We start from the raw sequence: 16,101 nt of genomic DNA, 5'->3' as shown, positions 1-16,101 counted from the left end.
CGTTTTCTTTAAGAGTCTTCCTTCCGGCGAAATTAAAATAGCGCTAATTTTACAGTAATTATCTGATATCTTCAAATAGATAAAATATAATTGAAATATGGAACAAGAGCGCCCTAGACAATATTATTTTGCGTGAGGTACTGTTATCACAAGTCACCTAGTGGCTTTCCGTTTTCAACTGTTTAGAAACGCAAAAATAAATGCCGATTTTCAAAATGGCTCGAAATCGAAAGCAGATAAGTGAGTCATGATAACGGTTTCTCATGTAAAATAATATTGTCTAGGGCGCTCTTGTTCCACATTTCGATTATCTTTTATCTATTTGAAGATATCACATAATTACTGTAAAATTATCGGTATTTTAATTTCTCTGGGATGAAGATTCTTAAGAAGTTTTATTATGAATTTTTGATGTCATCTTGTGTCGGTCATTTTCCTTGTCTTGAAGGGAGCAAATAGCCTTGCTATGACGTTGCTATTAAACATTAACAAATGAATCTATGTTACAGTAATTAGAATGATGAACGATTGCAGACAACTTTCGCTAAATTGTTTTTGTTTCTGTTCTTACTTTGCAGGTGAAGGCCAAACAGAATCGGAGACAAACAACGTGACTGAAGCATCGGGACCTGGGGGAGGGGGAGGAGGAGGAGCACCTATTGTGGCCACCAAATCCCGGAAAAAGCGCGTCGGCCGAGCGTCAGCTGGGAGCAACTGTAACGACGTGGTGAACGGGCTCCGAGACAGGATGTCGACAGGAGAAATCAGCCTCGAAGCCACTCCGCGGATTAAAACCGAAAGGTTTAGCCCGGAGATGACGGAAGGCTCAAGAAGTGGTTCGCCGGACTCTGCTCGGAATCGAACTCCGTCCTCATTCCCTGGAACGCCTCCGGAGCGAGGGAGTCCAGCTGGAGGTCAGCCTGCCCTCAAACAGATGGAACAAATGATGAATCGGAACTACAGTGACTTTATGAGAAGCCTAGCGGCCAAATATAACAACAGTAACCCTAATGAGTAAGTACTTATTTATATCCACGCCCGTGTTCTACCTTTACACATAAGTAGAAGCCGGAGGACATACATCTTCCTTCGGAAACCCATTCGACAACCCACGCGTTCATCATTTGCATCCTACAAAACACCTTCAGTTGTTTATCTTAGGCAGTTAAAATTATTTTTCACGCACACATACACATACACATATCCACACATGATAAGTAAGTGAGGTTGAAGTGGTGCCATTGCGTACGTGTTTTGTCCTCTTAAAGAAACCATTGAAACAATACCACAAATGTAGTAAATAGAGATACAAGCGAACGTTAATAGTAATTCGTGTTGAGTGGGCACTTTGATAAAATGTACTTCATTCGTAGTCCTACAAGGTGAGAAGGTGTATATATTCATTTTTATCTTCCTTTTGCTGGCAAGGGAAGACACATAAGAAGAAAATGTGATAATCGTGAAAAAATTATTAAGTTCAAGATTTCGACATATTTATATGTATCGTAGCTCCTACGTGTCGAAAAAGGTATTTTTGGATAAGTCATCTGTACAAGGTCTTCCTCGGAAGTAATGTCATCAAGTTTGCAAGTATGAAAAAAACATTTATTTACATAATAATAAGAATAATAACTCCTATACATTTACCTTTTTAAATTATGGCCTTTTTAAAGGTAAATTATAGACTTTCAATCAAGCAACTACAGCACCATCCCTAATTATCCTAGCATCATGATTGTATATCGTCCTCTTTAGAATAGAATATTCTTTCAAACGATACCATTTATATGTCTTCATCATGTATCTAAGGCGGAAAAATCGCGAAAAAAGGAATTTTTGTTAAAAAAATATCCTTTTTAATTTTTCTGCCCCCTCTTTTCCCCTGTGTTAACGCAGAGATGTTAAACAACTCTGAAAAATACTATGCGGTGCACTGAATATGTGCGCAAAATTTCAATCTTCTAGGTGAAAAGTAAGACCGGCAAAAAATAATAATAATAGTCCTAATAAAAAAATATTTTTTAAGTTAAGACGTCATCATCCCTGTCTCGACGCAGAAAGGCGTGTGAAACCATACGTAACGTGTTCTACAATGCTTTCAAGCTTGGAAGACACGAAGCAAATAGCTTTATTAGTATTTTTTAAATCGTATTAAGAGCTCCCCCGTGGCTAAGCGGTTAGCGTACGCGCCTTTGGCGTGGGAGGCCCGGGTTCGATTCCCGGTGGGAGCTCATGTTGTTCGGATTCCACGTTAATCAGTAGGTCCACGTCTCATACAGCTTCGCTGCTGAACGGGACGTTAAACTCAAATTCAACTCAACTCAAACCGTATTAATTTATACTACCCTATCGTATAAAAATGTACGATATAATTTAAAAGTGTGTTAAAATTCTTCAAAATGCTCTCCTCCTGAGTCGATATATCTTTGCCAACGGGATTTCGAAGCCATTTCACAACCTGCTTTCACCTCCTCAATTGTTTTGTAACGATGTCCTTTCAGGGAGGGATTTCAAACGTGACAGCCATTAAACGAACTCATTCGATAATCTGTTTGCAAAAGTTCTTTCACACGAGTCATATTTTCGTCGTTTGAGATTGTTGACGGGCATTCAGCGCGGGCTTCAACATCGACCTCATTACGGTCTTCCTAAAACGCCTTATGTCATCAGTAGACTTGCCTTTGTGATAGTTCGGAAAGACTTATTCCCGAAAGCCTGTTGAACTATTAGAAAAGTTTTCGTGAAGACTTGCCGAGTTTCACGCAAGACTTGATTGCGTATCTTTGTTTCAGTGAGCACTGCATTAGGATTTGTACAAGAGACGGAACAGAGATTTACAAAATTGCCCGTCCTTCATTCCGAGAGCTCGGAGTCAACTGAAGCAAGCACTTGGTTGGTAGTTAACTTACACCTCCATCGATACAGGTGGATAGAGGGCGGTGCAACGTACACTCATGTCCAAAATGATAGTCGCATATCTATAGCTGTCTTCTTGTAACAATATAATGTGTTAATGATTTTGCAAGGTACTTTTAATACTGATACTATGTGTATAATTGGGAAATGTATGTTTGTGGTAAATTTCATAGCAAAAGAATTTTAAATACGAAAATTAGAGTGAGTAAAACAAAATGTTGCTTAATGGAGAAGAAAGTTTTATTTTCGTTCTATTGTTCTTATTTACTGCTCTTTTAACATGAAATTTGCCACGCACATGTCTTTGGTGATTATACATATACTAACATTATAAGAAATACCGGACAAATTCGTTAGCAAATTATATTCCTACAAAAACATATTTATAGACATGCGACGATAATTTTGGACATGAGTGTACAGTTACTTCACAATAAAATGTATGACATTACTTTTCTGACAGACTTTGTATATATACTCGCCTAGAGACCATACTGCTCAGTGTACCCGAATCAAACTTTTAACTTGAGTATTTCTTTTCTTTTCTTTTCTTTTCTTTTCTTTTCTTTTCTTTTCTTTTCTTTTCTTTTCTTTTTTCTTTTCTTTTCTTTTCTTTTTTCTTTTCTTTTCCTTCCTTTCTTTGTTTTTTGTAAAGTTCTCCAACGAGACGGGAATTTTATTTTGTACCCTCAATAATAAGGGTAATTTACAAAAGGGGTAAAATTTAAAAAGTACAAATTTCTGAAAACCAACTGTTTAACGATTGTGTTTATATTTGATAAATTAACATTTCATGACCAATACTATAACATGGTATCAGGAGTTGTGATACTGACTTGAATTATCAGGAGTTCAATTCCCTGCGGGAGGTCATGTAGTTTGGAACCTACCTGAGGCTCTAGGTCCATGTCTCATATAGACTCGCAGCTGGAAAGGATGCTATAGCTCAGTTCAACCAACCAATTAAATTATTTATGGACTAATGAGTCCTGGACATAACCCTGATAATTGAGGAAGTCATCAAAAAAAGGTTATGTTATGAGTTTTAAAAAATCTATAAAATAGCTTTTGTTTACTATTAAAAAAGGGCGGATTTAATAAATATATGCTGAAAACAAGATCACTTTTACTACAGACAATTAAAAGAAATACAGAGAATTCAATTAAGATGACTGTAAATGCCCGATTATGCCCAACAGATGCCAGTATGTTTTCTCTATTTTTCCAATACAATATTCAAAATAATTCAGTCGAATTCAATAGATCAATATTTAAACGTCGTCCTAAAAACAAGTTGAATCACGAATCAAAGAATAATCCTTGCAGGTGTTTGATATTTGCTTTGTTTTCTTAGTTGAGATAGTTTTATTGTTGGGAACTTGTTTCTGAAGAGAAAAATTAAGTTCATTTTACAATGAATATAGTAAAATAATTTTAAAAAACTACTCTGTTTATTGATTCAGTTTCTTTTGCAGCCAGAGATGAAATGGGTCAGAAAGCTTTGTGACCTTTGACCTGGAAGAGCCAGGAAAAGTTAGAACCATGGCCTACCAGACTCGGTTATCCGGGCAGACCTATGATCCGAAGTGACTCGTGACCCGGAGACCGAGGGACAGTCAGAACCATGACTCTCAGACTCGGTGACCTGGAGTGACCCATGACACGGAAGAACCAGGGAGAGTCCGACCCATGACCCACCAGATCCGGTGACCCGGAAGAGCCAGTGCAGTCAGATCCACGACCCACCAGATCCGGTGACCCGCAGTACCCAAGGACAATAAGATCCATGACCCACCATACTTGGTGACCTGGAAGACCCAGGACAGTCAGACCCATGACCCACGAGACTCGCTGCAGAAAAGGGCTGCAGGAAATGATTGACATAGTTCAAACTGGGAAACTATACAGAATGAAAATCAACATCGAAAAATCGGAAATCATGAGAATATAATATGGAAACGCGCCGGCATGGGTCAAAGTAGAACAAATAGAATTTGAAGAGGTCCATAATTTCGAGTATTTGGGAAGTATTTTGACGAGAGACGCTTACTGGACCAAAGAGATCAGGTCAAGAATTGCTACAGCCAAAGAAGCATTCAACAAGAAAAGATCACTCTTAACTAGCAGCCTTAATATTGGACTAAGGAAAAAGTTGGTCAAGTCCTATGTACGGAGTATTGTTTCAGAGACTTGGACATTATGGAAGTTAGAGAAGAAATATTTACAAAGCTTTGAAATATGGTGTTGGAGGAAGATGGAGAAGATAAAATGGACAGAGAAAGTAACAAATGGGGATATTTTGAAACGGATAGGAGAGAAGAGGACGCCTCTAGCTAGCATTCTTCGTAGGAAGGCCAATTGGATTGGACACGTCTTCCGAAGAAATTATCTTCTTCGTATCGCCATAGAAGGAAAGACGGAAGGAAAGCGAGGAACAGGAAGAAGAACACAACTGATCGATGATTTGAAAAATAGAAGAAAATATTGGAAGTTAAAAAAGAAGCTGAAGATCGAGAAACGTGGAAGAAACGTTTCCAGGCCTAAACTTAAATAAAAAAAAAAAAGAAAAAGTTCCAGGACCTGCGGAAAGGCATAATAACTGGGTCGCTGGGTCTGCCCAGGTCAACTAGGTCCGAAAAGCGAGACCAGACTCGGATAGAAGTCATGACCCATGGCATCACTGTTTGGGGCAAAGTATTTGAATATTCATGTTTTGAATTTGATCAAATTATTTTGAATGTTGATGCTCCATCAACGTTGGAAAGATAAGAGAAACAAGCTGCTCTAACATCTATTGGCCATAATAGAGCCTTCACAATCACCTTAAATAGGAAATTTTAGAATTTTTACAACTAAAATTACAATTTTACAATCAATGATTGTAGGAGATAGCGAAAAATGTTTCTGATATGGATTTAGTATACCAAGGATAGATTTTACCTCAGCTATTTACTTCTACTGAAACCGACTTCTGGCTTCAGTATTGATTCCTGTGTGGTAATTATTGTAAGGGATAGCGGAAAATGTTTCTGGTATGAATTCAGGATCTCAAGAATAGATTTTATTTCAGCTTTTGTTCTTCTACTGAAACCAACGTCCAGTTTCAGTATTGATTCCTGTATGGTAATGATTGTAAGAGATAGCGAAAAATTGTATCTGATATGGATTCAGGATGCCAACAATATATTTTACCTGAGTTTCTGTTCTTCTACTGAAACCATTTCCTGTTTTCAGTAATGATTCTTATATGGGTAATGATTGTAAAAGTTATTAAAAAAACTGTTTCTGGTATGGATTCAGGATCCCAATAATAGATTTTACCTCAGGTTTTATTCTCCTGCTGAAACTAACTTCTGGTTTAGTATTGATTCCTGTATGATTGTAAGAGATAGCGAAAAACTGTTTCTGATACGGATTCAGGATGCCAAGAATAACTTTTATCTCAGCTTTTATTCTTCTACTGAAACCAGCTCGAGGTTGCATTACTTATTCCTATATATGGTAATGATCGTAAGAGATAGCGAAAAAAAAAACTGTTTCTGATATGGATTCAGGGTCTGAAGAACAGGTTCCATGTCTAACTGTCCTTCTATTGCAAGCAGAAGTAATAAATTTGCAATTTCCGATTTTAGTTTTTCAATGTTAAATGAAACTCATTTGTTTTTTAAAATAAGGATTAGTTTTACTCAAATATCTTATTTCCAGTTACATGTACAATATTTTATAGTGACTTTTTTCGTGCTTTATGATAACCAATGTTTGCAGAAGTAATTCATACAATAACTTTCTTTACAGTTACTTCAGTACCCCGTCCAGAAATGGTTTCCTCAGTGGTTTGGACAGCCGATTTCCATTTAAAACAGCAACACCTCTTTTGGGTTTGGCTCCACTGGCAGCGACATCTGCAGCGGCGGCGGCAGCTGCAACCGCTACATCTGCAACGTCCTCGTCCGCTGTAAAAGAATCCAGCGACACGAACAGCAAGAAGAATGATCTCCAACAAGCTCAGACTCCCCTCCTCGCAGGAGCAGCCAATTTCAGTGCTCTTAATAGTTTTCCTTTAATTGACATGAGCTCAACGCAGGCCCTTCTCAATATGGTAAGGTCTGCAAGTGCCCAAAGTGCTTCCCAGTTAGAAACATACTTGAAAGGTGCAATTAAGAGACCCTCAGAGGCCTCAACAAGTCCGTTGGACCTTTCGTCGTCAATGAACAAAAAAGTTCGGTCTGACAACAGTAGTAAGTGTTACTTAAGTTCAGGCGGGAGCGTTTATGGTGCGTTCAGACAAAGTGAAATTGCGGGAGTGACGCCACCCACGGACGTCCTGAGAAAAGATAGAAAAAGTGTATCTCCAAGACCAAAAATTGCTCCCAGTGCAACGATTAATAGTGCAAGTACTGTTGGTAGTGGTAACAACAATAATAATAATAACAATAACATTAGTGGGTTACTTAGTCCGCATACTCCATGCTTGTCTCTTTGTACAGACAAACCGTGTTCCGCGGAAAGTCAAAGTGTATCTCATTGGACTGTGGATGACGTGTGCCAATTTGTGTCCTCCATTGATATCTGTGCCGAATATTCTGAGGTAAGTACAAAGACAATATTTTACTCTGATATTCATTCGTATAATCCAAAGTGTATAAGTAATTATATTAATTTCAGTGTTCAAATAAACCTAGGTACTTTACTGAAATAAGTAAAGAGACTCCCGAAAAAGTAGGCTATGGCTATTGCTACGTACCACTGCTCAGAAGGAACCATTTTTGATGATGGAGTTAGTAGTTGCTGGAGTCCCCTTTGTGACCACGTAGCTTCACCCCCACGTGATACAGTATCCAGCAAGTCGTCGATGAGATCCTGTGACAAGTGGATATGTACCATTGCCCAGAAAGAACCATTTCTGATGATGGAGTTAGTAGTTGCTGGAGTTCCCTTTGTGACCACGTAGCTTCACCCCACGTGACACAGTATCCAGCAAGTCGTCGATGAGATCCTGTGACAAGTGGATATGTACCATTGCCCAGAAAGAACCATTTCTGATGATGGAGTTAGTAGTTGCTGGAGTTCCCTTTGTGACCACGTAGCTTCACCCTTACGTGACACGGTATCCAGCAAGTCGTCGATGAGATCCTGTGACAAGTGGATACGTACCACTGCCCAGAAGGAACCATTTCTGATGATGGAGTTAGTACTTGCTGGAGTCCCCTTTGTGACCACATAGCTTCACCCCTACGTGACACGGTATCCAGCAAGTCGTCGATGAGATCTGGGACAAGTGGATACCACTCGCCACGAATTGTGTCAAGTAATTGTTAATGCGGGTTTATATGAATAAATCTCTCACTTTAACGTCCAACGTTTATGTCCTTTAGGCTAAAGAGACGATGATTAAAGCAAGTGAGTGATGATGGAAGAATTGTGTGGAGTAAGAAAGTGGGAGGAAACGGGGGTACCCCGAGGAAACCCACGGATACAATGTTGTCCACCACAAACTTACTTGGCTGGGGAAAGAACCCGGCACCACACGCACCAGAGGTAAGCGAGCCTGCATCTCGAGTCGCGTTTATACAGAATAGAAAATTATAAGAAAATTTTGATTTATTGATATTGTTAAAATAGAAAATAACATTGGAGGTTATATACATACGAAGTCGCCTGGTATGTTTGTTGTGACTGCCTCCCAGAGCATTAACCCATTTAAGCGGTAAATAAATCTCATTAATAAAACATAATGAAAATCGATAATCAGCTATAGTTCCTGCTGTAATCAACGTATCAAGAATAATTTCTATCTCATTCGCTTTTTAATCAAACAATGCTTCAAATGGTGCCAAAGGTGACCGTCGTAATATACAGGGTGTTACCAAAATGTGTCAATATTTTGGAAACAAATTCCTTACATCAAAATAAGAAAAAAAAAAGTTCATATGGACCTGTGCTCGAAAATGGATAGTTTCGGAGTTATACGGTGCCGCAAACGTGAAACAAGTGAACTTTAGAAGTTCATATAGCTCCACTACTATGAGACCTATCGTAATCGGGTCAAAACAGTACTGAGGAACTGGTATGAACCATCCAAATATCCAGGTTTTAAGAATGCTCCAGTACTTGCTCAGCAATTTTTAGAGAGGTAGGTGGAGAGTGATCAAATACTCTGAAACAGTCTTTCTAAAAAGTGATTATGCAAGTACGGGAGGTTCTGAAAGATGGTTATTTGGATAGTTCAGATACTAGTTCCTCAGTGATGTCTTGACCCGACTACGATCAGCCCTATAGTAGTGAAACTATGGAGCTTTAAAGTTCATTTCTTCACATTTTCGGCACCCTAGAACTACGAAACTACCGTATGTATTTCCGACCACTGGTCCATATGACTTTTTTTTCTTATTTTGATCTGAGAAATCTATTCTCAACATTATATGACATTTTTTTTGTAACACTCTGTATATAAGTTCGAAGATGTGAGGGAATTTTCCGAGATTTTTTTTTTTAATAAATTATTCTCTTCACAAATTTCTTGCAATTAGCTGCTCTTACCGGGAATATAGTGATGAAAAAATGAATAACTCACAGAATTCACAATAAATCGTGTAAGTTTCAAAGCAATGTATAAACTGTATCAGGAAAGAACAAGAAAAAAATTAAATGCGTTAATTTTTTCTCTTCTGCTTGTAAACACTTGCTATTTTAATTCTTCTACACTAGACCCCAGTGAGTAAAATTCATTGGTTTTATTCGATCAAAAGATCCAATATATTTCAATCAAAAATTTTATTGTAGCCAGGGGTGGATCCAGGACCGACTTCTGGGGGGGGGCGGTAGGTTGTCATACTGCTACTTTTAAGGGCTCCAAACTTTGGGATGGGTTTTATTTATGCTATATAAAATAAAAAAGTTTTCTCTTCTGGGGGGGGGGGCGATCGCCCCCCTGGATCCGCCCCTGATTGTAGGCCTCATATCTGTAGAATTACATATAGTGTAGCCAAACCCAAACTAGCACTTAACTCGGTATAATGTGCTTATTCCGTACAAAATACGAAAACTCGAAGTAGAGTGTCTGTGGTACAAATACAGACATAATTCAGCCATATCTTCTGACCTTTTATATTCCATGGCGTTGAGACGTATATTATTGAAAAAAAAAAAATCGTTATGAAGTGGACGAGGTATAAATTTTCTTGATACGGTAATTATATTTCACTGTTTTATGCATAATTCTTATGCCATTTTTACAATGCAATTTTTTACAGCTGATACATCTCATGGTGAGAAAAGAAAACCTCGAGAAAGGAAGGCTAATAAATTAAGCTGACTGATATTTTTTTATTAATAAAAATGCAAGGCTAATCGTATGTGTAATATTTATTTGTAATGTATTATTTCAATGTTTCAATGTTATCACAGTTTGCTACATAAAATCCTAGAAATGCAATGCAAACAAAAAACCAGATCGCTAAATGCGATGCGTCTACGTGTAATCATGATTAATTATAGTCCTCGTAGCTACCACCATTGTCCACCAAGGGCGCCGATTTCTCTGTAAATTTTTTTTTGGGGGGGGTTCAGATGCAGAAGGTATATACATGAGGATTTAAAAATAAATTGCATTCAAATTATACAAAATATTGTATATTCATAAATACAATAGGGGGACCCACATGAGCTTTGGGAGGGCCCGGACCCCCTGGACCCTCCAGGATCGGCGCCCTTGCTGTCCACCATGGTCGTTTTGCGCGTGCGTATTTGATGCATGTGGTACCGGGTTCGATTCTCGGTGGGCAACCACAAAAAAATTAATTTCATAATTATTTACGTTCATTAATAATCCATTTCCTTTGGTCCAATGGACATAACCAGCTGAGCCTCCTTGATTTGATGGCCCTAACAATGTTTGGTAAACTGTGTAAATTATGTAGTTTCTCGTTATAAAGTTTCCGCCATTCCTCATTCCCGTTCCTTTTGGGTCCGAATATTTGTCTCTGGATTTTCTTCTCAAATACGTTTAGTCTGCGTTCTTCCCTCAGAATAAGCGATCATGTTTCGAAACCATACAACACAACATGCATCACTATCGTTTTATATATTTTAAGCTTCAAATTCCTCGACAGAATTCATGATGACAAAAGCTTATGAATTGAATAATAAGACGAATTTCCCGCTTTTAGTCGAATTTTTTATTTCTTCATGGATATAGTTTTGGTGTGTTAACATTGATCTTAGATAGGTCTATTTGAAAGTATCTACTTTGTCGAAAGAATTGTATAATATTTTGACGCATCCATAATTCACAGTATTATGACCCCAACGAACCTCCATGTATTTTGTTCCGTGTCTGACTAAAAGAATAAAATATTATAATTAATACCTTTATTATTATTATTATTATTATTATTATTATTATTATTATTATTATTATTATTATTATCAATTATTATTAGGCATTATTGCCGAAAATGCTATACGAAACCTATAAAGTGCTATGCAAATTTAAAGTCGTTTAGCAGTTTGCGACGCAATAAGCAAGATCTTGAAAAAGACAGTAATATATATATCGGGTGTTCTAAAAATAGCACCAATAGACTTCAGAGCAATATTCTATACAAGTCAAAATAAGGCGAAAAATATATATAATTATATACCTTTTGGCACCTCATCTGGAGACGCGAATTGCGCTATGTGGCAACGTCTTAGATAGAGAACTATAGAATAGACCTACCAATCCTCCAGAAAGGTACATCAATTCTTTCGAGGTGGCAATTAAAGTCGGTAGACATTGACTTTAGAAGCACCTATTAGCATACCAATCGATATAACTGCTTGATGAGTTCGAAGAACAATGTTATTAGTTCTAGGTTAATCTGCGACGTTACTACATAGAGAATTTTTGATTCTCCATAGCGGCTAAAGAATGCCCGGGAGGATATTCCGTTATACATTTTCGCTTTATTTTGACCTGTAGAATACAGTAGCGCTCTGTTGTCTGTAGGCGCCATTTTTAGAGAGAGAGAGAGACCGTACAAAATCATGAATTATAAAAATTGAACTGGAAAATTTCAGTAAAACCACACTTATGTAATAGATGACTGTTAACAATCTGATTTTTTAAGTACCGTGTATCCTGAATATTAAGTACCCACCACCATAACAGGTTATTTATTTCCTTCCATATATATATATATACGTGTGTGTGTGTGTGTCGAAGTCAGGCATTGATACGTAGAAATAATGAAATAATGGTAGAAGAGAGAGAGAGAGAGAGAGAGAGAGAATCGATAAATAACAGAAAAGTAATTTATTATTGCACATAATGAAAATAAAAAAGGTATTAAACTAAGACACGTGTATTCTTGTCTTCTATATTGACGGATCGGGTTAATAAGATAACTATTGTGTTATTAGATTGAAAAAAAAAAAATGAAACCTTGACAATCTCTCTCTCTCCACTCCCCACTTCCCACCCGAAGTACTACTACGTTAACACTAACTTCTATATATCACGTTACACGTTCGATCGTGTTTTGAAGTTTATGTAGGCAAAAGGCGGAAGTTTTGTAAATCTCAAAAAAAAGATCTTGACACCATATAGTAGTACTGACAAGGATAGCCATCAGTCATTTATATTTCGGCTTTTGCAATCGTTTCAGATGTAAGATCTTGATAATTGTGAACCAGTTAGGTCGTTATTATTAGTAGTACCACACGTAGACTGTTCTGTAGCACGCCTTCGGAAATGGATACAAATGGCGGTTAATCACGTGGCAGTCACTTACTAGCACATGTAAATAAGATTCAATAAATCTATCTGGTAACACATATGCAAATGTATATTGTACTACGCTTCTAATCTTGTCTTACCACGTAGTTTAGTTTTGCAATTTTTCTTTCTTTTTTCTTTTTTGATCAAAAGATCCAATATATTTCAGGCAAAAATTTTCTTGTAGGTCTTGTGTCTGGAGAGCTGCATATAGTGTAGCCAAACGCAAACTATTATTTAACTCAGTATGATATCCTTATTCCGTAAAAAGTACGAAAACTCGATTTAGGCGACGTTCAAAAATTTTGTGGCTCCCTGATCCAATTTTGCATCGAAAGATCCATTATATTTGAATCAAAAATTTTCTTGTAGGCCTTATTTCTGGAGAACTACATATTGTGTAGCTAAACCCAAACTATCACTTAAGTCAGTATGATGTGCTTATTTCGTTAAAAAGAAAGAAAGAAAACTCGATTTAGGAGCCATTCAAAAATTTTATGGCCCCTGATCCACAACCTTCGCCAAGATTCGCAATATTTTGATGCATTTTTTTTTATTCCTGAAATTCTTGTTCTTTTTTTGTTTCTTTGTTCTCAGTAGTGCTCTCAAACGGGTCGGGTCAGTCGGGTCAGCTCGGATCGGGTTATTCGGGTCGGGTCAATCGGGTCAGCTCGGGTCGGGTTGTCGGGTCAGGTCAATCAGATCGGATCACGGGTCGGGTCACTCGGGTCGGGTCGGGTCATCGAGTCGGCCAATTCGGGTCACGGGTCGGGTCGGGTGGGTCTTCAACCCGACCCGACCCGACCCGTTGAGAGCACTAGTTCTCAGATACCGAATTTTCATTGAGATAATCACAACTGTTTCCAATTTTATGAATAATAAATGGTACATACTTGCAATATTTTAATTTTTGATAAATTTTGATAAATTTTCATAGGGTCTGTTTGATGTGAAAGTTTTACATTGATTTAGATATATAACCTTTCACAGAAAGATCGGAATAAAATTATTGACTTCTTATGGCATTTCAAGTGATCTTAGAAAAAATGAAATGAAATCTTTTAGTTTAACGTCCCACGATTATGCCCTTTAAGCTAAAGGAGACGATAATTGAGGCAAGTGAGTGATAATGAAAGAATTAGTAGAATAAGAAAGTAGAAGGAAACGGGGAATACCCCGAGAAAACACACGAAACACGATGTTGTTCACGACAAACTTATTTTGTCGGGGATGGAACCAGGGATCCCACGCACAAGAGGTAAGTTGCTCTACCACTGAGCCACGGTGCCCCCTTATTACTACTATTATCGCCTTGAGTTTTACTAATTTTGCCTATGACGTAGATGAATATATAAAGACCAGCAGTATGATGTTACATTTCCAATTTGTGTACTCGATATTGCGTACATTCCAACTGTCAAAGCTGGTTTATACTTAAAAGCTTGTGTGGTTCTCAAAGTTAGCGTACGAATCTTTGATCTTGGAGATCTTTATTCCATTCTAGGTGGGATTTCATGTGGTTCGGATCCTACATTGAGGTGTAGATCCGCATGTCATATAGCAGCCGTGTGCAACTGCCGGCCTCCCGGGCCATATGCTGCCCGCCTAATCCTATCTTCCGGCCCGCTGGTCAGTTATTGAAAACAATAATTATTATAATTTTTCTTTTTTACAAAACCTGTTAAGAGTGAACTGGACATTTTCCATCGATCACACAGTGCGAAACGTGGTAACACCCTGAAGACAAGCACTTGGCTAGAGCAGGTACTTGGTGGAAATTTCCCTCGGTATAAGGATTGCTAGATGTACCGACAAAGTTCTAAATACAGCTCACAGATGACGAGAAGAACCCTAAAACAGGGGCAGCGGGAAAAGGTCAACGACACGGTCAAGCCCATTTTCGGTTTTTGAACTGTGGTCTATACTTAGATGTCGTCTGCTACTCCCGGTAAAGTTATATGTGTACTATTCCGTGGTGTCATTTGAAACCCCCGTGCGAAAAGTGGGCGAGCCCATACCTACGTCACACTACTTCTGCTAGGGTTCTTCTCGTCATCTGTGAGCTGTACATTATTCTGCTCCTCTTCAGTGAGTAAATATTTTGGTTACCAGTATAACAGTTGTTTTGTGTTATTGTGATGCAAATTACGATGAACATGTTCCATCATTTAATACTATACTTTTCGATTGTCTTAAAAATGATATACCTACAGTGAGGCCCGCGACGCCATTTAGTGCTCTGTGATTGGCCCGCCCACTGTTCCAAGTTGCACACCCCTGTCATATAGCTTCAGTACAGTACCGCTATTGTGGCATCAAACCTTGTTGGTGAAGTGTTCTTTTAGAGACGCTCATCTCCGTAATGTAAAAGTGTAAATGTAACCGTGTACAAGAAAACGTACAAGATAGAGCATAAAATTGTGTCCTTATTCAAATCACGCGATCGCTTTATTGGAGCTAACTGAGGCTTTTGAAAAGAGCTCTTAAAATGCTGTTGGAACTCTAGGTAATAAATGCAAGCACGTGGAAACTCAAGCAGTACAATTATTTCACGTAGAAACGAAAGGGGCATTATACGCTGACAGTCTCGTGGTCAGTATATATAAATGGACGTAACGTTGCTCTTAATGCCATAGAATTGATACATAAATTAGACGTTATAAAGCCATTTCTTCCTTACTCAACAGAATCTACGTTTGTTAAGGAGAATATCGTATTCTGTGATTTTAAATTAGTTGTTATTTCTTGGTCGATTCTTACAATGTAACCGCTTTGGCTGGTTAGATCTTCATCTTTTTTTAGGAATTATGGGTCGATAACAAACATGGTTTCTGACAATTTAATTCGCTTTTGTGTCCCTGATAAATGAAGCAGTTTGGGACTAAGTGGCTTAGTGGTATGTAGCTCATCTTCTAAGAGGAGTCTTTGGTTCTGTTTCTGGTCATATGAGTTTGTGAGAGAGAGACCATCGTGTACAGTCAACGACAAAAGTTTTTTTTTTCCGTTTGATGAAATTAATTTCGTAAATAACTTCAGAATGACTGGACAGTTTGACTACAGTTTTCAGTAATTTTCTGTACGTCCCAGATATACCACCATTATTCTGAAAATAAATTTTACCAGGCGTAAAGTACTTTTGCCGCTGACTGTACGTAGGTTTTCTTTCTCTCATTCTCATTTCGTTTAAATTCTTTCATAATCATTAATCAGTAATCTCTTTTAGCTTATATGGTAGGCTATACCAATGAAAGTTTTTCTTCTTCTTCTTCTTCTTTTTTTGGTGGCCGAGTGGCTAACGCAAGTAGTCCTGGGTTAAGGTACGTGCCTCATGTATAGGTGTCGCGTGCTCCGCTGGTGCTTATATGGTTAGCGTACGCGTCTTTGGCACGGGAAACCTAAACGAGACTCTCGAGTTGAATTCCCGGCTG

The 16,101-nt window shown here is 38.0% G+C and overlaps 1 protein-coding gene across 2 annotated transcripts in view; it reads left to right on the top strand.

Moving 5' to 3' along the window:
• Samuel (SAM-motif ubiquitously expressed punctatedly localized protein) overlaps positions 1-16,101 on the top strand; it is a 486,265-nt gene that overhangs the window by 264,925 nt on the left and 205,239 nt on the right. For both annotated transcript variants that reach the window (XM_081740453.1, XM_081740454.1), the window contains 2 exons: positions 579-1,014; positions 6,712-7,504. In XM_081740453.1, coding sequence (XP_081596579.1) covers positions 579-1,014; positions 6,712-7,504 — 1,229 coding nt within the window. The remainder of the gene's footprint in view (positions 1-578; positions 1,015-6,711; positions 7,505-16,101) is intronic.

Source organism: Thermobia domestica, chromosome 15 (assembly GCF_964235325.1).
Source record: "Thermobia domestica chromosome 15, izTheDome1.hap1.1, whole genome shotgun sequence".
In the NCBI taxonomy this organism is placed as follows: domain Eukaryota; kingdom Metazoa; phylum Arthropoda; class Insecta; order Zygentoma; family Lepismatidae; genus Thermobia; species Thermobia domestica.
The sequence above is the reverse complement of the archived record's forward strand: the minus strand, read 5'-3'. Positions and strand labels throughout refer to the sequence as shown.